At 40.3% G+C, this 26,774-nt stretch overlaps 1 protein-coding gene across 1 annotated transcript in view; it reads right to left on the reverse strand.

The window, feature by feature from the left end:
• Positions 1-26,774, reverse strand: part of LOC140379500 (roundabout homolog 2) — a 75,684-nt gene that overhangs the window by 17,252 nt on the left and 31,658 nt on the right. Inside the window, exons 3-15 of the mRNA XM_072464209.1 lie at positions 24,966-25,123; positions 23,899-24,019; positions 23,673-23,811; positions 22,775-22,902; positions 19,973-20,097; positions 17,483-17,654; positions 16,252-16,457; positions 14,350-14,431; positions 13,654-13,822; positions 11,272-11,438; positions 10,864-10,985; positions 9,851-10,067; positions 6,862-6,980 (exon numbers count right to left, since the gene is read on the reverse strand). Of these exons, the coding sequence (XP_072320310.1) occupies positions 6,862-6,980; positions 9,851-10,067; positions 10,864-10,985; positions 11,272-11,438; positions 13,654-13,822; positions 14,350-14,431; positions 16,252-16,457; positions 17,483-17,654; positions 19,973-20,097; positions 22,775-22,902; positions 23,673-23,811; positions 23,899-24,019; positions 24,966-25,123 (1,925 nt within the window). The remainder of the gene's footprint in view (positions 1-6,861; positions 6,981-9,850; positions 10,068-10,863; positions 10,986-11,271; positions 11,439-13,653; positions 13,823-14,349; positions 14,432-16,251; positions 16,458-17,482; positions 17,655-19,972; positions 20,098-22,774; positions 22,903-23,672; positions 23,812-23,898; positions 24,020-24,965; positions 25,124-26,774) is intronic.

A 26,774-nucleotide genomic window follows, 5' to 3' on the forward strand; every position in this document is an offset into this window, starting at 1 on the left:
TGGGAGACGCCCCGAGGTCAACTTTGGCGTAACGCTACGAAATTCGGGACACGCATTCCTCTCGTGAGGACAAAGAAAAAAAATCACTGTGGCCACGCCCCCAGACTTACCCTATGGCCGCCATCTTCCTTTGAAAATGAAAACACGCTGTGTTAGCCATTTTGTTCACGTCAAACTTTGACGAACTCCTCCTAGGGCGTTTTGCCCACCAACTTCAAAATTGGCGTACGTCCTCTGGACAAGTGGGGCATCTAAAGTTATCCAATTTTTGGAGATACCTTTTACGGTCTGTGTGCGGCGCAGCCGCAAAGTTGGACAACTTATTTTGGAATATTGCAGCTCTAAGAACTGCTCCCATTTGATCAAAACGAGTCCGAGTATGACCAAATTTGAATCAGTTGTTAAACTTTCTAGTTTGGACCAGTTTATGATGACAAAATTGAAATGGGCGCGATAGCGCCCCCTACAGAGTGACCTTTAAATTAACATTGAAGGTCAAAAATTTGTTTTACCAAAATGTTCTAAACTTTACCCAAAATTCTATTTTGGCGTCCCGATCAAAAAAGCCAATCAGACAAATGCCTTAATTTTTACGGCGTAGTCGTAGCGATGACATAAACTTCCCATGTTATCCCTATGGGAAAACCACAAAATCTCTCAAATTACCACATTTTTATGTTTTACACTTTAACGAAGTCCTCCTAGTGCGTTTTGCCCACCAACCTCAAAATCGGTGTACGTCCTCTAGACAAGCGGTGCATCTAAAGTTATCCAAATTTTAAGGATAGCTTTTACGGTCTCTGTGCGACGGAGCCGCAAACGTTTCCCAGAATTCTGACTATTTGGCCTTCAGAGTGGCCTATAAATAATAGAGTTTTCCCAAATGACATGATATTTTGCACAAAATTCAAATTTGCCATCCTGATCATAAAAGTATGAGAGCCAAAGTCATATTTTGTACGGCGTAACCGTAGCGATGACAGAAACATCCCATGTTATCCTTATGGGAAACTCGCAAAACCACATTTTTACGCTTCACACTTTAACAAACTCCTCCTAGGGCGATTGTCCGATCAAACTCATATTTGGGGAAAATCATCTACACAAGCGGGGCATCAAAAGTTATCCATATTTTGATTCTAAGTGCTACGGTCTCTGTGTGGCGGACCCGCAAATATATGTCACAAATGGGAAAACAGCGAAATCTCTAAAATGACCACATTTTTACGCTTCACACTTTAACAAACTCCTCCCAGGGCGATAGCTCGATCAAGTTCATATTTGGGGAAAATCATCTACACAAACGGGGCATCAAAAGTTATCCATTTTTTGATTTTAAGTGCTACGGTCTCTGTGCCGTGGAGCTGCAAATATACTGTCACAAATGGGAAAAACGCCAAATCCTTGAAATGTTCACATTTACGCTTCACACTTTAACAAACTCCTCCTAGTGCGTTTGGCCCACCGATCTCAAAATCGGTGTACCTCCTCTAGACAAGTGGGGCATCTAAAGTTATTCAAATTTTATGGATAACATTTACGGTCTCTGTGCAGCTGAGCCGCAAACTTTTCGCAGAATTTGGACTATTTGGCCTTCAGAGTGGCCTATAAACAAGAGTTTTTCCAAATGACATGACATTTTGCACACAATTCTCATTTGCCATCCCCAAATTAAAAGTATGGGAGCCAAAGTCATATTTGGTAAAGCGTAGCCGTAGCGATGACAGAAACATCCCATGTTATCCCTATGGGAAAACCGCAAAATCTCTAAAATGACCACATTTTTACACTTCACACTTTAACAAACTTCTCCTAGGGCGATTACCCGATCAAGTTCATATTTGGGGAGAATCATCTACACAAGCGGGGCATCAAAAGTTATCCATATTTTGATTTTAAGTACTACGGTCTCTGTGCGGTAGAGCCGCAAATATATGTCACAAATGGGAAAAACGCCAAATCCTTGAAATGTTCACATTTATGCTTCACACTTTAATGAACTCCTCTGTGGGCAATAGCTCGATCAAGCTCATATTTTGGGAAAATAATCCACACAAGCGGAGCATCAAAAGTTATCCATATTTTTATTCCAAGTGTCACGGTCTTTGTGCGCTGGAGCTGCACATTTGACCGATATTTGTGTTCATTTGCACTGGTTAAGCACAGCTTTGTACATGTCCAATGTGTCGCTGTCTTAGTTCTTAGACAATTGCGTTAGCGCCAAATCTGTAAAATGCAGAGAGCAGAGTCGGAAGGCCGGCGGCCCGCGAGGGCCGTTGGATGCCGCTTGCGGCTTTAATTAGGCCCGAGCGCCACAAGCTGGCGAGAGGCCTATTAATCTCGTAAGGTCGTGCGAAGCACGGCTGCGAAAGTGCGCACGTAGTGCGCACGAAATCGAGCGCGAAGCGCTCGCCCACTTCCAAACACTCACTAACGCACTCCTCCACTCATGCACGCCCCGTGCATACTAATTAGTTGTAGGAAAATGGAACATTACCGTTGTAAACGGGCGAAGCCCGTGCAAAAGTTCGCACTAAACGAGCACTTTACATTGGGATGACGACCGCTTCGCGGTCGTCATCCCCATATAAAGCACTCATTTGCGCTAAGTAGCTCACGAATACGTTCCCCATCTCTTGCATGTTCCGTGCATATAAGCATGTAATGCAAAAATTGAACATTATTACTGTATAGAGGGCCAAAAACACAAAGTGGGCGGAGCCCACTCAAAATTATCGAAAGTACCCGTCAGTGACCAGGGACCCACACCATGAGGTAGGAAAGCGCGAGCGCTTTCCGAAAATGTATAGTTTATGATATTTGAAAAATGGGAAACATTGTTTTCGCATCGGAATATTATTCTTTCTTTCTTTCTTTCTTTCTTCTTCTTCTCGGGACCAACCCCCCTATTTTTCACCCAGTGAACATTGACGAAAAGTCACAAAAATTTGCACACCTCTAAAAATCGTGCCTCTCTACATTCTGGCTATTTCCCTTTTCTAAAATAAAAAAAATTGGCGCGTCAGCGCCACCAAATGTACCAAAAATGCATTGAGAGATGGGAAATGACCCAAAAAAAATCTGATCGTAGAATCATGAAATTTGGCGCAGAGGTAGATGGTGACAAGAGAAGTAAAAAATATTATTACGGCAACGCCGTCCCCCGAACCAAATGTCGGCCATATTGCTTCAAAAATGGCTAAACATGACTTCGGAGTCTTTCCAAACGTCGTACTTTTGCGAACTCCTCCCAGGGCGTTGGCCCTAAAAAGCTGAAATTTGGTGAAAATGCTACTGAGGAGTGGGACATCAAAAGTTATCCAAATTACATTGATACCTCTCACGGTCTCTGTGCGGCGAAGCCGCAAACTGTAACTAAAATTTCAGAAATCTCCCATATTTAAAATTTCTGCCGTTTGCGCAGATAAAGTCCGAATTGCGTCAAATTAGAATCAGTTGTTAAACTCTTTGCCCTAAACCTACTTGAAGTGAAATAAATTCATTTGGCGCCACAGCGCCCCCTACAGATTTTATATGGAGGTTAAATGTTTAGTTTTGCGAAATTATATGAAATTTGACACACAACTCAATTTTAGCATCCCCATCAAAAAAGTCAATGAGACCCATGTCATAATTGTTATGGCGTTGCCGTAACGATGACCGAAACCTCCCATGTTATTCCAATGGGGCCAGAACATGTTTACACTTTAGACTTTCACAAACTCCTCCCAGGGCGTCAGCCCTATTAACCTGAAATTTGGTGAGACTCATCTTCAGGACCATCAAAAGTTATCCACATTTTCATTCAAAGAGTCACGGTGTCTGTGCGGCAAAGCCGCACATTTTGCCAAGAATTCAAAATAAAATTGCTTTTTGATGGTAAAACAAAGGGGAGAACATGTGACAGCGTCACAGATTCAGCAGTAGGCGTGATAAAAGGACAATTGGGGCGCGTTAGCGCCCCCTCCTCTTGCGGCGTGGCGGCGGTGTGGCGGCGGCGTGGCGAGGGCCGATCATTGCCGCTTGCGGCTATATTTATTATTATTTTTCTTGTTCTTCTGCTTTTTGATCTCTAATTTGACCCCCTGAACATGCTCAAAAACTCACCAAACTTTGCCCAAAATTCAGAATCGGCGAAAAATTTTGTTTTTTCTGAGCCAATTTTTTTTCCGTTAAAAAATGGCGCGACAGCGCCACCGACAAAAGTCAAAATACATTGCGCCTATGGGAGACGCCCCGAGGTCAACTTTGGCGTAAAGCTACGAAATTCGGGACACGCATTCCTCTCGTGAGGACAAAAAAAAAAAAAAATCATTGTGGCCACGCCCCCAGACTTACCCTATGGCCGCCATCTTCCTTTGAAAATGAAAACACGCTGTGTTAGCCATTTTGTTCACGTCAAACTTTGACGAACTCCTCCTAGGGCGTTTTGCCCACCGACTTCAAAATCGGCGTACGTCCTCTGGACAAGTGGGGCATCTAAAGTTATCCAATTTTTTGAGATACCTTTTACAGTCTGTGTGCGGCGCAGCCGCAAAGTTGGACAACTTATTTTGGAATATTGCAGATCTAAAAATTGCTCCCATTTGATCAAAACGAGTCCGATTAGGACCAAATTTGAATCAGTTGTTCAACTTTCTAGTTTGGACCAGTTTATGATGACAAAATTGAAATGGGCGCGACAGCGCCCCCTACAGAGTGAACTTTAAATTAACATTGAAGGTCAAAAATTTGTTTTACCAAAATGTTCTAAACTTTACCCAAAATTCTATTTTGGCGTCCCGATCAAAAAAGCCAATCAGACAAATAACTTATTTTTTACGGCGTAGTCGTAGCGATGACAGAAACCTCCCATGTTATCCCTATAGGAAAACCGCAAAATCTCTCAAATATTCACATTTTTATGTTTCACACTTTAACGAACTCCTCCTAGTGCGTTTTGCCCACCAACCTCAAAATCGGTGTACGTCCTCTAGACAAGTGGGGCATCTAAAGTTATCCAAATTTTAAGGATAACTTTTACGGTCTCTGTGCGACGGAGCCGCAAACGTTTCCCAGAATTCTGACTATTTGGCCTTCAGAGTGGCCTATAAACAATAGAGTTTTTCCAAATGACATGATATTTTGAACAAAATTCTAATTTGCCATCCTGATCATAAAAGTATGAGAGCCAAAGTCATATTTTGTACGGCGTAACCGTAGCGTTGACAGAAACATCCCATGTTATCGTTATGGGAAAATCGTAGAATCGCTCAAATCACCACATTTTTACGCTTCACACTTCAACAAACTCCTCCTAGGGCGATCGCCCGATCAAGCTCATATTTGGAGAATATCATCTACACAAACGGGGCATCAAAAGTTAGTCATATTTTGATTTTAAGTGGTACGGTCTCTGTGCCGTGGAGCTGCAAATATACTGTCACAAATGGGAAAAACGCCAAATCCTTGAAATGTTCACATTTACGCTTCACACTTTAACAAACTCCTCCTAGTGCGTTTGGCCCACCGATCTCAAAATCGGTGTACCTCCTCTAGACAAGTGGGGCATCTAAAGTTTTTCAAATTTTATGGATAACATTTACGGTCTCTGTGCAGCTGAGCCGCAAACTTTTCGCAGAATTTGGACTATTTGGCCTTCAGAGTGGCCTATAAACAAGAGTTTTTCCAAATGACATGACATTTTGCACACAATTCTCATTTGCCATCCCCAAATTAAAAGTATGGGAGCCCAAGTCATATTTGGTAAAGCATAGCCGTAGCGATGACAGAAACATCCCATGTTATCCCTATGGGGAAACCGCAAAATCTCTAAAATGACCACATTTTTACACTTCACACTTTAACAAACTCCTCCTAGGGCGATTACCCGATCAAGTTCATATTTGGGGAGAATCATCTACACAAGCGGGGCATCAAAAGTTATCCATATTTTGATTTTAAGTACTAGGGTCTCTGTGCGGTAGAGCCGCAAATATATGTCACAAATGGGAAAAACGCTAAATCCTTGAAATGTTCACATTTATGCTTCACACTTTAATGAACTCCTCTGTGGGCAATAGCTCGATCAAGCTCATATTTTGGGAAAATAATCTACACAAGCGGAGCATCAAAAGTTATCCATATTTTTATTCCAAGTGTCACGGTCTCTGTGCGCTGGAGCTGCACATTCGACCGATATTTGTGTTCATTTGCACTGGTTAAGCACAGCATTGAACATGTACAATGTGTCACTGTCTTAGTTCTTAGACAATTGCGTTAGCGCCATCTCTGTAAAATGCAGAAAGCAGAGTCGGAAGGCCGGCGGCCCGCGAGGGCCGTTGGATGCCGCTTGCGGCTTTAATTTATCTTGTTTTCTGTTTCATCAGGTATTCTTGATATTAATACAGATTTAAGACAGCAATAAATGTGCAAATTGTGTATATTAGCAATTGGATCCTCGATGAGCCCTTATACTCTCGGCTTGATTCATGCAGATGGGAGAAAAACCTAGAACAACAAACAAAACAAAGCGGCATGTCCCATTTTGGCACGTTTGATTTTGCTCTGTAATAGCAGCTCCATGATTAGTAATCAGTGCTGTGTTGGTGCAAAAACAATCAGAAATGACAGTTTTTTCACCAGCAGATGATAAGGAATGTCATCCTTTAGATTTGGATAACACCACTGTGTGTTTGGCAGCAGCACATGTACTGGCATCAAAGCACAGGATTTACAAAATGTTGATTCAGTATTAGCAAAACAGCAAATGAGTGCAGAGCTGAGCATGGGCAGAATAGAAATCACACTTAATGACTGAGGAGACGCAGAAATTAATATCTTTGGACTGGAGGAAGAGAGAAAATAGAGGGCTAGCATCACCTTGTACTCGCGAACAATGCCGCTCTGGACATTATGTGCTGGAGGCTCCCAGGAAACGCTGATACTGGAGCTGTTGGTGAGCTGGACCACAGAGACAGCCTGAGGAGGGCCACTTAACACTGCAGACAAACGAAAGAGCCTTCCATTTTGTACTCATATAACTGTGTAAAATATGTAATTTTGCAGTTAAAAAACAAATAAATCAGCTTTATAATGGGTTAAGAGTCAAAAAAGACCAGAGCATGTAAGACAACAACCATCCTCTTACACCAGTGGTCCCCAACCTAAGTATTCCCTAAGTTTTGTCTCACATTCTGAGTACCCCTTAACTCAGGAAGTAAGCAAATAAACAAATAAAACACTCTTATGAAAACTCCCATAAAGCGCTTTTTATTCATAGCATGCAAAGTTCTTCACATAGACAATCATTCCCTCAGAGCCACCAATATGTTAAATTTAGTGGTATATCATCAATTATGATTATGGCCGTCGTCAACTAAAGAAATTCTTGGTCCACTAAAGACAAGCCCAAGTTGATCGATGGTTGACTAAAAGGGAAGCGGCGTGAATCAAAACGTTTCTAACCCTAAGCACTTACAAGACGACAACTGCAATTTATACAAGTAAGTACTAAGAAACACTTTAAGTCCAAAATCTTCGCTTAACTCACTCCATGCATTCTCCTTTTCTGCTGCTTTCCCTGACAAATCCTTACAATCGAAATAAAATAAAATAATGAGTCGACTAATGGAAGTTTTGGTGGTCCTAAACACCACTGATCACCAACAGCCCTAATTACCGTATTTTCCGGACTATAAGTCGCACCTTTCTTCATAGTTTTGGCCGGGGTGCGACTTATACTATTATTATTAGGCCCGAGCGCCACAAGCTGGCGAGAGGCCTATTAATCTCGTAAGGCCGTGCAAAGCACGGCTGCGAAAGTGCGCACGTAGTGCGCACGAAATCGAGCGCGAAGCGCTCGCCCACTTCCAAACACTCACTAACGCACTCCTCCACTCATGCACGCCCCGTGCATACTAATTAGTAGTAGGAAAATGGAACATTACCGTTGTAAACGGGCAAAGCCCGTGCAAAAGTGCGCACTAAACGAGCACTTTACATCCCCATATAAAGCACTCATTTGCGCTAAGTAGCTCACGAATACGTTCCCCATCTCTTGCATGTTCCGTGCATATAAGCATGTAATGCAAAAATTTAACATTATTACTGTTTAGAGGGCCAAAAACACAAAGTGGGCGGAGCCCACTCAAAATTAACGAAAGTACCCGTCAGTGACCAGGGACCCACACCATGAGGTAGGAAAGCGCGAGCGCTTTCCGAAAATGTATAGTTTATGATATTTGAAAAATGGGAAACATTGTTTTCGCATCGGAATATTATTCTTTCTTCTTTCTTTCTTTCTTTCTTTCTTCTTGGGACCAACCCCCCTATTTTTCACCCAGTGAACATTGACGAAAAGTCACAAAAATTTGCACACCTCTAAAAATCGTGCCTCTCTACATTCTGGCTATTTCCCTTTTCTAAAATAAAAAAAAATTGGCGCGTCAGCGCCCCCAAATGTACCAAAACTGCATTGAGAGATGGGAAATGACCCAAAAAAAATCTGATCGTAGAATCATGAAATTTGGCGCAGAGGTAGATGGTGACAAGAGAAGTAAAAAATATTATTACGCCAACGCCGTCGGCCCAACCAAATGTCGGCCATATTGCTTCAAAGATGGCTAAACATGACTTCGGAGTTTTTCCAAACGTCGTACTTTTACGAACTCCTCCCAGGGCGTTGGCCCTAAAAAGCTGAAATTTGGTGAAAATGCTACTGAGGAGTGGGACATCAAAAGTTATCCAAATTACATTGATACATGTCACGGTCTCTGAGCGGCGAAGCCGCAAACTGTAGCTAGAATTTCAGAAATCTCCCAAATTTAACATTTCTGCCGTTTGCGCAGATAAAGTCCGAATTGCGTCAAATTAGAATCAGTTGTTAAACTCTTTGCCCTAAACCTACTTGAAGTGAAATAAATTAATTTGGAGCCACAGCGCCCCCTACAGATTTTATATGGAGGTTAAATATTTAGTTTTGCGAAATTATATGAAATTTGTCACACAACTCAATTTTGGCATCCCAATTAAAAAAGTAAATGAGACCCATGTCATAATTGTTATGGCTTTGCCGTAACGATGACCGAAACCTTCCATGTTATTCCAATGGGGAAATCGCCAGAACATGTTTACACTTTAGACTTTCACAAACTCCTCTTAGGGCGTCAGCCCTATTAACCTGAAATTTGGTGAGACTCATCTTCAGGGGTGGACCATCAAAAGTTATCCACATTTTCATTCAAAGAGTCACGGTGTCTGTGCGGCAAAGCCGCACATTTTGCCAAGAATTCAAATTCACAATTGGGGCGCGTTAGCGCCCCCTCCTCTTGCGGCGTGGCAGCGGCGGCGTGGCGAGGGCCGATCATTGCCGCTTGCGGCTATATTTTATAGTTATACTTATATACTTGTACTTATACTCCGTAGCGACTTATATGTGATATCATTTGTCATTTTCACACTTGCAATCGCATTTCATACTCCAGTGCAACTTATATGTTTTTTCTTCTCTATTATGCATTTTTTGGCTGGTGCGACTTATAGTCCGGAAAATACGGTACTACTTGTACATGTTTTAATGATAACAACAGCACAGTTTTCATTCAAAAACAATTTCACCTTCTTTTAAAATCTGAAAAAACTGCTTGCGTACCCTGGTTGGGAAACACAACCTTCCCCTTCACTTTTGGACATTTTAACAGATTTTAACCGTTTTTAACCGATATAACCGATTTTTTTTTACAGATTTACCAGATTATTTCTCCAGGCGTGTCTTTAGTGAGAGATGAAGTCACATTTCACATTGATACAACATACTTAGATTAGTAACACTGCAGTAGTAGTGGCACTACACCACAGCGGCCTGGCTTACCCTCGTCAGGTGTGCGCAGCAGTATCATGAGGCTGTCGTGACCTTGCAGCTCATTGAAGTAAGGCCGTATTTTGACCTCATAATCTCTACTTGGAATGAGATCCAGCAAGATGGCGCTTTGATCTGAAGTAGCCTCTACATCCAGCACGAGCCAAGAGCTGCCGATGGAGCGGTAAAATATACGATAACCCTGAACATAGCGGGATTGACGAGCAACCTGAAAAACAATAGACAAAATAAAAAAGTATTATTTATGATATCACTCCACAATATTAGCAGAGTAATAGGATGTAAGTGGTACTGAAACGTAAATTACAAAAATACAAATAATATTTCCTGGTAGTTTACAGTACTGGTGCTGTCAAAATACTACTGAAATTTCAAACTTCAATACTGAGAAACACACTTGATTCTCAATACCCAATTTGATACCACAATGAGAATCAGATTTTTTTTTATTTTATTGTGTTTCAATTAGTTTCCGTTGGTGGCTGATTTTCAATACTTTTGACAACCCCACTTCATACTACAAGGTAAGTAAATTATATTAACATGAGAGAAAAAAAATTAACGAAACATTATTATGTTTCAGTTATTTAATTTTTGTATTTATTCTATTTTTTCCATGTATTTAATTAATTTAATGTATTTAATTGTATTTAATTGTTTGTTTATTTTATTGTTTGTTTATTTTATTGTTTGTTTATTTTATTTATTTTATTTTATTTATTTTATTTATTTTATTTATTTTATTTATTTTATTTATTTTATTTATTTTATTTATTTTATTTATTTTATTTATTTATTTATTTTTTATTTCATTTTATTTGAAAAACAAACAAATACTAATTCAACAAAAAAAAATGCTATTATCATCTTTACTGAGCTGTAAAGATGCTGTGTGCTACCTAAGCCCACTTCTGGCAGACAATATGAAGTTTAGAAGTTTAGCCTTGTCCTTCAAGTGTGAGCCAAGTTAAATGTATACAAAGCCAATTATTTATATAACTCACCGTCCAAGAAATCCTGGCAGAGTTTGGAGACAGCACCACAGGCTTCTGCAGGTAGATAGATACCTCTCCTAATTCCCTTTGCACCAGTCTGTGGTCAACGCCCTGCTCTGTCGGGTTCCCATCTATAACAATAATTGAAACAGCTGAAAACGCCACAATCCAGAAAAAAAAAACAGGAAAGGAAAACTCTTTGATGAAATTCAACATCGCTCAGGGCAGAGGGGTATCACACTGAGAAAGCAATTAGTTTTTTGCGACTGTGCATGCAAATCATTTCCCGTCCAACATAATCTTTGTTTCAGCTGTAGCAAGCACACGCTATCTTTTTCCCGAATCGTAAAGAAAGAAAGAAAGGCAAAACTACAAAGTGTTCTGTGAAATTTCAGAGATGGTCGCTGCGTCACTTGCCTTGTGTCCGGACGGGCTCGGAGATGGGGCTGGGGTCGCTGAGGCCGTACGAGTTGACCGCTCTCACGATGAAAAGATAGACTGTGTTGGGAAGGAGTCCGACCACTGTGTGCCTTTCCTGCCTGACCTGGTCCGCCACGGTCTGCCAGGTGCTGCCCACCGATTGGCTGCAGAAAACAAAGGTAAACTATTGGCAAAACGTTTCACTCTTGATTATATAGTGCGTAGTTATAATGGCATATATGATACACACATATTTGTGCAGAAAAAACGTGTAGATAATCTATTAAAACAATACAAAACTGCATTTGAAAAGTTGTTTGCCTGTCATGGTAACACATATTTAGGTGCAAAATAGGTGCTACAGTTGAAAATAACATGATAAACGATAATATGCTACGAATCCTCTGTTGTGCAATTAGTTTTATAATTACGTGCTGCAAGTTTCCCACTTTGGCTCATGACACCCTTTAAAAAGAGGTTTGATTTCAATGTCTTTTTTTTACCCAATTAAATAAATGGAAAATAAGTAAATAAAATGTTGCAATTATGTTATTCCCATGACACAATAACTCTAAAGCAGGAAAACCCCAATAAACACTTTTCCAAATGTACATGAGCTGCAATAAAAAAGCAGAATGAAGCACTTTAGTATTATTAGCATAGATAATGAATCAGTTAAAGCCGTTTACACCTCAAATCTTATCGTACGACAGCAAAAATAACAAAACCTTTCCCGTTAGCAAAGAAGATGCATAATAATCACTCCCAAATATATTGTTCCAGCTAATATTTATTTAAGTCAATATAGTAATTATTGTGACAGACCTAATTTCACTGAACTTCCTCCTGGTTTCTTATTGTACAATACAATAAAACCTTTGGGCCAAAAACATCCCTAAAAAGTCACTTGAATGTAAAAACAGATGCGTTGTGCATAATGAATATTAAACACTCGTCCAGATAACACTATAGTCTCAGGCAAGTCACAATTAGACCAACTGGGCCACATAAATCTCAAAGTTCCTCTTTGTGAATATATATGTGCGTCTGTTATATCTCATAGTCCTGCAGGGGCACATTATTTATTTTTTGATGAGGAGGTCTAAAACAATGCCACCTCAAAAGGTCCAGAGAGGATAGATCACATGAATACAGAGAAGAAAGAAGAGATATCAGCCCATAGAGGTGCATGGCAGACATAATGAGAGCCACAAATCACACTCTATACTCAGCTCACTGTGATGCACTTATTAACGTATATGTTTAATGCTACATACTCTGTTACAACCAACTACCATGGCTTCAAACTGACTCTACTACTACTACTACTACTACTACTACTACTACTACTACTACTACTACTACTACTACTACTACTACTACTACGAAATGAAATTTATGAAATTTCCCCATGTGGGACAATAAAGGAATATCTTATCTTACTACTACATGTTTCTACTAGTCTTCTATTGAATGCTGTGAATGCTACTTTGAGAGTTCAGTATGCGGCCGCTGTTGTTTCGTCACTCTTGCTTGTATTTGTCTACTGGTGGAATAAGTGGACTTTCCAACTGGGCCAGAGCTCCCTGCCTCCCATCGCCTCCCATCGCCTCCCACTGCCTCCCATTGCCTCCCATTGCCTCCCATTGCCTCCCATTGCCTCCCATCGCCTCAGGACAAAGTAGAGATGCCAGCAAACCACTGTAGTAGAAGCGGTTCACTTCACGGGGAAGTGGGAACTGCAATGGCTGAATAATATTTCATCTGCAGTAAAGAAACGGTATGATTCCAAACATTTGAATTGTGTCTAATTGTGACAATTATTTTCACTCTAAAAGGGAGGCAGTTATGTTGTACAATGAGACATTAAGACTTGGCTCCATTCAAGATGTCTTTGGACAGAGTCATAATAATATATTAGTGGAGCTGTTGGTCTTTAATCGCTTAGTTGATAAATTGGTCGATGGTATAATTAGTCGACCAAACTTTTTGTCGACTAATAAAAGGTTTTGTCAATATTTTTAACATAAAAACGTATATAAATCATTATTTTTTTAATGAAATCCTACCATCTTGAGGTTGGCTGTAGGTCTTTGGTTGTTTAGTTGACTAATTATTATATTTGATATGAACCACAGCAGAAAGAAGAAACATTGACACAATTTAGCTTGAGTTTAAGTGTAATGTGTGACTTTTATCTACCTTGACGCTGTTTGATAGCACTTCTTTGTATACATGATTGTTTTCGTAGCTTTAGGCAGCAACGCCCCTTTTAGTCCACTGATCGAGGCCCAGGGCATGACTTTATCCGACCAAGTATTTCCCTGAATATTAGTCACATCAGTCATTTATGACAACGTGTGCTGTGCAGAGTTGTACCTGAAAGCTTCGATGATGTAGGAGGTGACGGCCGCGCCTCCCTCGTGTGGGTTGGACTGCCAGGTGAGAGTCACAGTGTGCTTGGTCACCTCGGTCACTATGGGCTTCTGTGGCGGCCCGGGCAGCTGGATAAACTCAGACGCTCTGGGCACCGACAAAATCCCCTTCTCTAGAACAGCAATGTATAAGAAAGGCTTATTGGACTTAAATACAACTAGTGACAGAATGCAATTATAACATTTTTACTTCATACGGTTTCTTCTTGTAGCTGTGCAAGCTACTTCTAATTTTGTACTCACAGGTCATTGTCTTTTTACTTTTTATAAGATTTTGTGGCCTGTAGGCTTTATTGACAGGAAAGTGCAGTTTGAAATGGGGGATGAGAGAGAAGGGAAGTCATGTAGTAAATTGTCGGAATCAAACTCACGACACTTCGGCCCGCTGCACTTGGAGCCTGGCATAAGATTGTTCCATCCATTTATTATTATATTACATGCTATTACACTAATTGTATTATGCAATAAACATGTATTCATTTTAGGATTTAAGCCTATTATTCCTGCTAAAATACTTAATAATGATTGTCTCGCTAGGTTTGTTTCTTTGCTTTTATTTAGAGCAGCTATTACACCCACAAATACAACTAAAACAGGACAAAAACACATACAGTACATGTAGCAGGATGTTTGATAGTACCTTTGACAGTCAGGACCCCGCTCCAGGTCGACTCCCCTGTAGGACTGGACACTACACATGTGTACATCCCAGAATCAGAGTCCTGAGGGGAGGGAAAACGCAATTGTTGGCTAAAAGTGAAATACAGGGCTCGTCTAAAAGTCACCGCTCTGGACTATATGGTGCCATTAAACTACGGCGAGACTACACTGAGAAATAACCTTGGGCCAAGCTGCTGCTGGAGTCTCATCGTTCCAAACCACACAGCAGTGCAGCATGCCGCACCTGCCCTTCTGCTCATTCTATAAAGCGTGCGCAGGTCCTGGCTCTGGCTCGGGCTCGTCCTGGCTCAGTCGCTCATCAGCCCATATGAAGTCATCCTCCGCAGCGATGACCTCTGGCTGACAGAGCGGCGGCGCAGCGTGTGGTCAGGCGAGCTTCCTTAGCTGATGGCGGCTGCAGCTGAAATATTGATATTGGAAGGGGCAACGGGCAGGCTAAATATTTTTAGTCCCTCATCATCTCCGTGTCTCTGTCTTGTCCCAGCTCGTCGCCCCTCATGTCACACTAATGCATGTCTTCTGTTCCATTGAGCACATTGGCATGGCAGATTTGCTCCGCCTCGCCGGTGCACTGGACCAAACCTTAATATTGCAAGTTTTATGAGGACATTGGAGGATGACAGAGGAGGCAAATAAGCACACAGTTCATGCAAGAGTTTTTAATTGAAAGCCAGTTAACGATTTTGTATCTATTACACAAATGATGCTGAATTTGCTTTGTCCGCTGTGCAGCTGCTGACCTTCAGTTGAGCAGCCACTGAGCTCTCCTCAATCATCCAGAAGTAGACATTAAGTCACTTGTGCCAATTTACTATTGAAATGTCTTGTGTATTTACGTCCCAAAACGAGTTTGTCTAAAGTAGACCTGGGCATTTGTGGCCCCAGGGGCAAGATGTGGCCCTTGACATGTTTCAATCCGGCCCCTAGAAAGATTTTAGTTTCTATTTTTTAACTGTCTGTAACATCTGTCTGCACTTGTATCCTTAATAAAGATGACATTAAATTAATTAAATAATAGATTCATTAGCCTATATTTGACAGAAAAGTGATATTTTATTTGATATTTAATTTTTAAAAAATAATAATAATTCACACTGGCCCTCCGCTGCTTACCTGGATTCGAATATGGCCCTCGGAGGAAGATAATTGCCCAGCCCTGGTCTAATATTGACAAAAATGTGTGTCTTATATTGATCTTTTTTGTGAGAATCCTGATAGTCAGACAATATCATGACAGTCCAACAGAAATGCACTAAAACATGTCTTAAAATGATTTAGTTGAGGTTTCAGTATCAGACTAATTATTTGGAAGTCTACAATGTATATTTTTTCCATGTTAATTTTTAATCAGTTCTTGTTGCAGCATTTTATTGTAGACAATGAACTATACATTTGCATATCTACAAAACAACATTACAATATTAGTTTGAAAATCTGCCAATTACAGGCCAATTACAGTACCTTTAGTCTGAAAGGTTTTGGACAAAGCAGTAGCATCATCCAAATATATTTACCATTCAGACATATTTAAATGTAGAATTTTGAATTATTAGAACTATCTCTGCCATCAACACATTAGCATTCATAAACATACCCATCCATTTACACTTCAATTACACACCACATGAACCCATATTCACACAAAAGAGATTCCTTAAAATTCAGTCTCACCTTTCACAAAGAAAAGTTATAATAGAAGAATGTAGGATGTCAGTGAAAGAAGGTCAGACTGAACTGAACCATATGCAGCACAGTGTGAACCATTTCTTTTTAAGCCTAAATGCTTTTCAGAAGTCTTTTTATGCCCTTTCCGATAAATGAGTTCCACTTAAGCCAAGCCCACACACACAAATACACCCACCTTTATGTTTGTTATTTGCAGCGTGCCATTTTCCATCAAGGTTAGGCGTGTTTTTCTCCCCTGAAGTGTTTGCCCATCCTTCTCCCAGGAAATTTTGACAGAGGAGCCGGCAATGACACGGCAGTGCAGTTGAACCGTCGAACCTTGAGACACCGTCTGATTGGCCGGGCCTTGGCGAATGATGGGAGGAACTCGACCAGAGGGACCTGAGAGGAAGAGGACACAACACAGGCGATGGCAAGAGAGTAGAAAAGCAGGCATTGGTTTGTTCAGGACGTATTATTTTATATTGACGGAATTAGACATGGCTCAATGGTAAAACGGCATACGAGTGGACACTGGGGCGAGGTGGGTCTTGCACAAGGACACAACAACAATATTCATCTGAGGGAGCTGGAATTGCACCACCAACCTGTGGTTCAGTGGATCTGCCCGCTTTACCATGGACGTTTATGTCGAGAGCAGGATTCAAAGGACGACCACTCCACCACTAACTGAGCCACTGTCGCCCAGTGAGCAACTCATTCATTTGTTGTTTATAAACCATCATTATAAAAATACAGAAGTAAAACATACTATACAATGCAGACAATAAAAAAGGAAAAAGGAATTGCGTTTAGATTTTCAATTTTGGTTTTAACATTTGAAAGAAGACTGAAATATGAAGTGCTAAACTAACACAAGAATCTCATATAATTCAGAACATGTTTGAAGAGGTTTAAACTGCAGAGTTTGTTCCCCGGGACATTTTATGTTTTGCAGAGTAGTTCAAAATAGAGAGACAATATAGAGAGAGACAGAGAGACTGTGTTGCTGCCCGACACGTCTAAGGCGGAACGGACACAAACATTTACAATTTGATTGTTCAATCAATAATGTTTTGATATTATTGTGAGCCTAGTCCTCAAAAGTAGCAGAAAGACACAGTTCCCTAACTTACTGAATAAAGACTGAAGAAAAATCACCTCATGTCCTTGTGCTATAATGCTCAGTAGACAGAAGAACACTAGGATACACAAGCATAGTCCTAAATCGAATGATTAAAAGCTTCCTATCCATGGAGAACATTAAGTCAGAACCCATTGCTCATCCAGTCTGTGGTCTCTAACATCTCCGGTCTGCAAGCCTCATTGTTGTGCTTCTACAAAGTCATTACAATGATTTCCGCTCATTAGCCAGCAGGAATAAGCATAAGAATAAATCTTTTAGCTGTGACTGGACAGATTCTCACCTCCCTCCACTTCGAGCAGCGCCTTGGTCAGCACGCTCCCCGCCACACTTATCGCCTGGCAAATGTAGAAGCCTGAGTCTTCAGGGTGGACGTCGCTGATAGTTAGCTCTCCGCTCATAGACACAGAGTAGCGACCAGATTGTGAGGGCGGCTGGCCAGGGAACAGCAACAACTGAAGCACAGAGAAGGAATGTTATCAGTGAAATAGTTTTAATTTGAATAAGCAAAAAGTAGAAATGACTGCGCACCCGAATACTAATTGCAATTCTACCAACTCTAAATTAGCAGCTTATCTCGTTGCATAACCAAAATGTGCTTATTACACTATTAAGATAAAACACACCAATTAATTGAATTCAAGGAAGTAATAGCCGGGGATTCTGGACTGAAAAGATTTCTTTGAACAGACCTCAGAACGCGACACAACACTTTTCACTGTTAGTATATCTTTTCAAATCATCTTACAGTTAAAACAGTGGGATAAAAACAGTGTTTGGTTGGTACTATGTTTGTGTAAGTGAGAGGATGTGCACGACACAGGGGAGGGCTGCTCTCCCTGCCATTCAGCCATCTCTTTCATTCTCATAAGAGGCTTAGACTTCAGTGGAGAGACCAAGGTTATAGGGCGACAGATAATCCTACAGAAACTACAACTACAGCAAAAAGCTCCGCAAACAGTAAAGCCATGCCATGTCAGCCTGTGGAGGAAAAAGAAGTGTGCTTGGACTTCCTGTTTGGAGTTTTTTAATATTTCAAGTCTTCATCCCAGCTGCTGTGTTAGGTCAACGGGGTATTTATAGCAAAGGCCAGTGTAGAAGCAGGACAGTGTTTTCTATGGGTTTGCCCTGAAGACGCATCCACACCTGGCCCAGCGCCTTATTCCTTAGACATAAACACTAAGGAACATTACTATTGCACGCCAAAATACACAGTAATCTGCATTATAAAAGTCTGTGCAAACAACTATCCAAAAGTGAGTGGTCTGGAGATGATTTTCAGTCCAAAAAATAGACCTAAATGCCTAAACACTTTTTTTAGCTGATTGTTTTTTCCAAATTTAACTTTACTTGGTCTTTCAGAAAGTTACATTTTGTAAAAGACGATCACAAACTGGAGGAATACAAACATGTTAGACAACGAGAATGAAAGAGTCACCGTTTAGTAACAATCTCAAAAATCATGATCGTGAGGTTTTTCTCTCACAATAATCACTAACATTTTATATTGTGACATCACTATGTATTATGTAATCAGCATTTAAATGTCAATAAGGCAGAGTTAACTAAACAGCAAATATTTAGGTCAGATTAACTTTACTTTCAGACAGTTTGATTTCATGAAACTGGACACTTGACAATTGTTGTTTGATCATGGTTTAATTGATTGTAACTAACTCTGATGATTTGACAACACTAATTATATTTCACACACATTAATACAGTGCTAAATGTACTTTAAAACCAATAATTACTCTCCTTTTGCCATTTCTTCCTCATCTCTATCCACTTTTCTCAGCACAAGTGGAAAAAGCATCTCTTGTCAACACAGTCCGGCAATGTCTTCCAACACATTGTCAGCAGGCGGTTATCTGAGCCAAATGCAAATTCTACTGCTACACTAACTCGCAATTTCGAAAACATGTATGCGAGAGTGTGGGTTTGGATTGAATCAGACAAAACCTGTTCATCTTTCAGTAAGTCATCTTCAATCAAAGCCGTGGTAAACAGAACAGTGAAGATCCCTTTAGCGGAAATAAATCCACTCCATCAGACAAAAATAACCACCACTTTTGGACTTATCTGCATGAGGGATTTTCACATTACTACGTTCTTTGGTGAGATACTACCTGTGATAAATATTTATCAGCTAAGGTGCAGTTTGAGAAGAAATATGAAAAGATAGTAGTTGAAATGTTATTAATAAGCAACATTCCATCAAGCAGCAACACAACTCACACATTTTTCTTACTACAACCAGTAATTTACCGAAATAAAAGTGTAACTCTTGTGTAAGTTATTAAGATTTTGGCCCTTGACTGGAATATGGTTGCTAGGTAACAATTGTGGAACTACTCTACATATGTCACATTATGCTGCTCATGTCCAATCAAGAAGTCACATTAAAAATGTCACATACTGAACATAATGAAATAATCATAGTGAATTTATGCACTTTACAAGTTTCCACTTGTTTGTTTAGTTTTCCAATCATTCACTGCGGTTTAATTGACTTCAATGGAGTTTAGTTTAATTTGAAAAGTGTTCTAATTCTAAACATTGAATGCATTATATAGTCATCAGTTGTAAAATAATTTAAAGTTTGTAGTTTTTATTTTCATACAAGGGTAAACTATGGGTACTAGATGCATAATAAACCAAACATTATTAACAGATAAAGCGCTAAAAGAAGAACATTATGTATAATGTGTATAATCTATTTGGTTCTGTCTCTGCATTAGCAGCTGAGGCCCTTGCGTCCCGTGTTTCTTACCTGACTGCCCTCTTTCTGCCAGAAAATGGCCGGTGGGGGGTTGCCGGTGGTGCCACACTGGAAAGAGATGCTCCTCCCCTGGGATGCTATCTGGTCTCTGGGTTTTGAGGCGATCTGGGGAGGGACTGCAAGTAGAAGAGAAAAGTCTATTCATTATATGCACAGTAGTAGCCAAAAGCGTACTCGGATCAATACAAGCTCTCCTATGTAACACTATATTATTCAACAATGGCCTTCACACGCTTGATGCTTTGGGCTTCTCTTTAGCCTCCTGTGCTTTTTGATATATTGCTGCACTGTATATTTCATCACCCGTCTCATCTTCACCCCTGTGTCCTCTGTAAGAAAACTAATCATCTTAGTTCGAAAGGGCTGCCATTCTAGTGACATTTGGTGAGTTATTTTTAGACAAGGCCCAGCCAGAGATACCAATTTCCACATGGGTGCATTAGATTTACACTGACCATCGGGCTGCGCTGGGGCTCTAGAGTGTCCTGTTCGCACTTGGGGCAGTGCACCAGTGGCAGTAGCCCAGATTGACCCTCTCCATGAACACAGGAGTACACTCACACTTGGCTGCACCAAGGAATTTGGCTCAACACACGAGGGAGCTGACTCATCCATGATGTCGTAATGTTCCCACTAAAAGAGCATGTCCAAAAAAACGTCCAACACTTTATCAGCAACCAACACTTAAGATATTTTCTTTTTAATATGTCTAGTATGTGCGATACAGAAGTGGGCAATACATTGACCTATTGATAATATTATAAATATTGTTTTGAAAACACACAAAATTGTACTGGCTTTATTGTTTATCATTTATAAAATTCTCAGGATAACAAGTCCCAAAAAACAACACTGTGGTGAAAACACTCTCGTAATGTGAGTAATAACAACTAAAGCCTACTTCTTGAAAGAAGTCTAAAAGCATTTGTAAGGCCCTACATTTACTGCATGTGGAAGTGTGGAATCCACATCTCTGCCATTCTCATCTGCGCAACCTACAATTTAATATTGTTGCAATAAGATGGAACAAACATTTTATTTTTACCAACATATCTTTTGACAATAGGTATTAGGATACTCTGCATTTCTATTTTAATTAATTTATTGATTTTTTAATATCACCTCAATGTGAGTGAGTGATGAACATCCATGGGTGGTAGAGCTGACACAATTTAGTGCTTTAAAAAAAAAATGTCTAATAGAATTAACAGAAGAAATGCTCTTTTCCATCATTATACTTTTTTTTCTTCTTTTGGCCATTACCGCTAAGTACAAATTAAAGTGTAAAAACAATTTGGCTCAAAACGTAAGGAGCAGCGGACTCATTCGTTGTGAAACAGGACATCTTTGACACTTATACATCTAATTATTTTTTTGTTGTACATTTAAAATGTCTGTTAGACATAAAATAAAAACTTTGAAAATGGGGGGAGCTAAATTAAACTTGGTCCCTGCAATGATTGTTTCTTGCTGCTTTGTTGATCGTATCACTTTCCTCAGACACTCCTCTGATCCATAAGGAGATGTGAGTTTGATAAGTTTTTAATCTACCATACAGTAAGTTGCTGAAGCTTGTTTAACGTGTAACTGCAGCAACAGCCATGTCATTTACGTCCAGGCCCCTAATGGAAGCTCCACACCATTACACAGCGATTACAGATTTCAAAGCCATTAGAGACACCTTGGAGGGTGCATAAATATGAGCACATATGATCACTGAGGGGAACAAACAAGCGTGAACTAGCCACCAAACATGGAAAAATGCAAGAAATGATGGCTGCGAGATTAATTGAATTGACATCACAATTAGCAAATTGCAAAGACTGCAATCATTTTTGTGAATTAATTCCTCTGTAGACAACAAAATATCCTGTTTGTGGTGTTTTTGCTTCATACACCTGCTTTCCATATGCCAACATACATGTGACTCCTGTAGCAGCATTAGCCATCCTTATTTCAGTTTAAAGGGTACATTTTAATCCACAATCAGTGTTAATAGTTCACTCCTACTGAAAAGACAGCGTGGGAAAACATCTCTGACCAAGCAACTGGCACAAAACACACCAGGATTTGTGAGCAGTTTAAACACCACGACGAGTCAGCGGACATACCTGTTTACCACTAACACAAAACTGGGGACTTGTGAATGGCATTATTATTGTAGGGTGAATCTGCTTGCAAAATCCTCACCGCAAATAAATCTGACATGCTTCACTTGAATTGATTTAAAAAAAAAATATATATATATATATATATATATATATATATATATATATATATATATATAGAATAAGCTTTACAGAGTGTATAAATTAAGGAAATATGACTGTGCATGTCACCACTGGAGCTGAACACACAGAACAGCATGCTTGAGAGGAGACAGATAAAGAGGCAGCGAGTCATGCCTTATTAATACAACGGCCGCTCTCTGGCACTGAGTTAGGGCGCACATCTCCCAAACATCTGTCAAACTGAGTAATCCATACGGTTTAGCATAAGCTCCTGACAGCACCACTGCACGATCCACTGATACAAACAGGACAGGAAATAGAACTGACGCCGTTGAACCACGTGACTGTGCAGTATGTATGTAGGTGCAGTGAGGGTTTTTCATGCACGCTTGAGTCAGAGTCATGTTTTGTCTGATTTTTCAGATAAATGTAACATGCTATTTAAATTAAAGTCAGCATTAATTCACTGCTCCGAACAGAGGTTGTTATTCTGTGTTCCAGAAGGCTTGGTGGGTGTGAGCACTTCTCCTTGGTTAATATGCATGAAGTGTGTTTGTCTCACCATGGACCTGCAGCATGGCCGAAGCCTCCGTCTTGCCCACACTGTTCTCAGATGTGCAGGTGTACGTGCCTTCGTCCTGCTCCTTCACGCGGAACAGACGCAGGTTGTTACCGTTGCGGATCTCAAACCTGGAAGCAAGAAAATTAGAGATAATGAAACATCTACCAAGAGAGGCAAAGCGTAAAAACACTGCATTAATCTACAAAGAAAATCAAACAGCTGTACTAGATAATTCAGTTTGTCTCACCGTCAATCAACCTGTTGCTATGATGCCTTTTGCACTTGATCGAGATTATCACAAAAAGTGGAACAACGTGCCTTATCAAGATCAGCCTCAGGCTGCTTTAAAGCAGATTGTGAAACGGCAGTGAATCGATTACAGTATCTCAGTGAGGACTTGATATGGAGAAAATATCTTTCTATAGCACCAATGAACATGAACATACAAACAGAGAGAGGAATAGAGATATTTTTCTGAAATCACAAACAGAAGCCATTTTAATTGATAGACCAGTGCCTATGGGGTTCAGCTTGGCCTTCATTTATGTGGTCTTCAGTTCACAGACGCCAAACAAAACATCTGCCTGTTGTGGCTCTTATGGTCTTATGTGAAATGTTTATATACCTTGTTCAGAGCATATTATATCGTGGGCTTGGCCATTTAAAATTAAAACAAGCTTCCGTCCTGAAAGAGATTATAATTATTTAACAAATGCACAAGCATAAACACACACACATATTATATTCCCTTTAGTGGGAAGAACCCATGAAGTGGCCACATAGGGCTCTGCCCAGTAATAAATGATAGAACGGCATGAAATAATTAACAAGCACTCTGCCCAAGTTTTCTAGGTCACACAATCCACCAGTGAGACGGGCATTTCACCAGTAGACTCACCTCCCGCGGGGCAGCTCTCCCTCGTCCCGCCGCCACCTCACTGTTGGGGGCGGGTCTCCATGCACCTCACATAGGAAGTCAACGTTCTCCTCCTCCATCACCACCTGGTTCACGGGCCTCCTCACCAGCACAGGCCGCTCTGTAACATAGACATGTATATTATAAACTTTAGTATAGTTCAACCACTTTGCTGTTGCAGAATATGAATTAAACAGAGGGACTCCACCATAAACCACGAGCTCGGCAGGATCGCTGTCTCTCTCTCCAACCATATTGGTGCCCACGCACACGTACATGCCAGCGTCGCTCTTTCTGGTATGAGAAATCATCAGCTTTCCACCTCGCATCTAAATAAAAATGTATTAATTCTCACTGTAGTAGAGCCAACATTTAAAAAGACATTCAAGAAAACAATTCCTTTCAGAGATAAAGAAAAATATATACCACACAACATAGTTAAAGAGACTAGTATTTTACAACAGCAGAAATAGTGCAGTACTATTTACTGCCAATGAAGCAGAGGAATTGGTCGATCATCACTGAGTTAGTACTTTAGTACTATGGTAGACTTTGAGGGGAGAAACAATCGTTCAGCTCAGTTGGTAACACAATAACAACACATCATCGCAGTAAGTTCTGTTGTCTATAAAAGACAGACGTTTGGACGAATATGTGTCTGCCTGTTATTCAGTGTCCAAAATCTGGGTATTCAAACTAAACACATATCTCAATGCCAATAAAAGAAGCTAGAAATGTGGTTCCTTTTCCTATTCAACAACAAAAAATCAATTTGTTGTTCCTTTCATTTGAGCCAAATACTGTGGATATGCTTTAAAAATGTGTCATCTTGCACCTTCATGTTTGGCCAAAATATTTCTTTTCACAGTGCCTTCCCACAAAGACTTCAATAGCATAGGACTGAAATCAGCTCTTTTTTTATCATGGTAAATGTATTCTTGACTCAGTCAGTTCTTATGAATTTCAGTTTGCTTTTGTTCCTAAGTTCTGATTTATTTGTGTGTCTTAATTCTCTTTACACAAGCAGATGCAAAATGAATAGCTGTGCTTTCAGAGCTAACAGAGATCAAAATAAATAGAAATAAAAAGAAATAAATACAACAGGGATGGTAAATTGCAACTGTTTTCTTTCTATTTTTTGTTGTCAGCAGACCTACCAAAAGGGGTCTATAATACGTCTCATACTTTTACTTCTTATTTTCCATCCGTAATCCATCTACTTTTTACTTCTACTTTTATTTCTCATTTCCTATTTCTGACTATGGCTTGACTCACCGTGATGCGGTCATCCTTGCTGCTGACTCGGACGTTGTTGCGTTTCCAGGACACGCTGGGCTCGGGGTGACCTCTGGGAGGCACACACTCCAGGACGGCAGGTTCTCCGGCCGCCACCACCACATCACTGGGGGCCTGGCGGAAATCATCCCTTAGAACTAGGGAGGAAACACAAAGCCACGTAATTAGGTTTGAGGAGCCCAGTCTTTGTGATGCATTTAAAACCACGTCTGGTAATGGAAAACCGGCAGAGCTGCAGCAGACACACACACTCTTAGTGATTAGCATCATCAAAAAGCAAGATCCAATTTGGCCCAGGATTCATTTCAAGTTGTTTCGGTCTGTGAAAGTCTTGTTCCTTTTTTCAACCAAAAGTTCGCTCATTGTGAGAAAGTCGATTACAGTGTTTGAGTAACTACATCCCTGACAAGACCCTTGTTAAGCTGCATTCTGCTTAAATGCTGTTCCGCTGCGTCTGCCTGCTTTGTTGTCGCTCCTGTCAGCCAAGATGAATTATGCACATTGCTCAGCCTCAACACACAGTAAACAAATAAAAGTGCATTCATAATTTAACCCATGAGCAAGAGACCGAGGCTGGAAAATACACACTATATGCATTAATGAGCAAATCATCCCCTTCATCTGGTGTCAATATAATCTACAGACTGTTTACGTGTCACCACAAAGCTTCTCAATGGCATCTTCAGCCACGATAGTATTAGAAGTTTGACACAGAAATCTTTGATATCTTCTAATCTGCCGTGGGGATTGACACTTAAAAGCGCTGATACAAACTGTGAACTGCAGTCATCTCCTGAGAGGCGAGCCACAGGGGCCTGGTACTCGGATGCTCCTGACAGGATCGCAATTTTCAAAAAGCGCATTCACACGCCAGCGACATCACTCGTCATCCCGGACCACATCCTGCCGCGGTGGGGTGGGGATATAAAGGGTATCAATGCGCGAAATAATCAGACGATACAGCCTCATTCAGAAGTCTGGTAAATAATTCAGGGCGGAGAGAGAGAGAGCTCTGGATTTGAGTTGAGTCATGGGGCTAATTTTGGATGATTATCATCTTGAGTCCTGAAGGTCCTGTATTTGATTTACATATGGGAGTGAGAGGTGAGTTTTAGTGCGTCTGCCCCAAGCAGGTTTGTTTTTAAGATGACATTTGTAGCACATGAGGCCTGAAACGTGCTGCTGTTAGTGTGAGTATCACTTTATAAACATGACAGTGGATTTGTGAGTGCATTACACATGTGTAAAGCTGACAAATGTCAGTCATTCAATTCTAGGTGCACACATAATATTATAGATAACAGTAGAACTGCAGGCTTAGCTGCATAATTAAGGTGATGAGTAGGACAAATTAGGGAAGAAACACACATGGCCCACATAGTTTGTACCTGTGGTGCGTCAAATACAGGCCAATCTATGCAAATATGAATAAACCATGTAGGTTTGTATTAAAAGAGGCTATATATATATATATATATATATATATATATATATATATATATATATATATATATATATATATATATATATATTTATGTATATAAGTATATACGTTATATACCTATGTAACATAACTTACAATCAATTACATCCAATTTCCATTGTATTCCAGTGGAAGGCAGAATGACTCACTCACAGGAGAAAGGATGATTAAGTAATGCTAAAAATATGGCTGCTCATCGGAACCAGTCAAGTCACTTCCTGGAATACTAACGAGCAAGAATTAAACATAACACAACTCCTAGTACGTGTTTGAGGAATAAACGCAATCAAACGCATCAAAAGGTC

The sequence above is a fragment of the Eucyclogobius newberryi genome, unplaced genomic scaffold, assembly GCF_026437365.1.
Source record: "Eucyclogobius newberryi isolate DKJ021-1_F unplaced genomic scaffold, fEucNew1.0.hap1 SCAF_10, whole genome shotgun sequence".
Classification (NCBI taxonomy): Eukaryota; Metazoa; Chordata; class Actinopteri; order Gobiiformes; family Gobiidae; genus Eucyclogobius; species Eucyclogobius newberryi.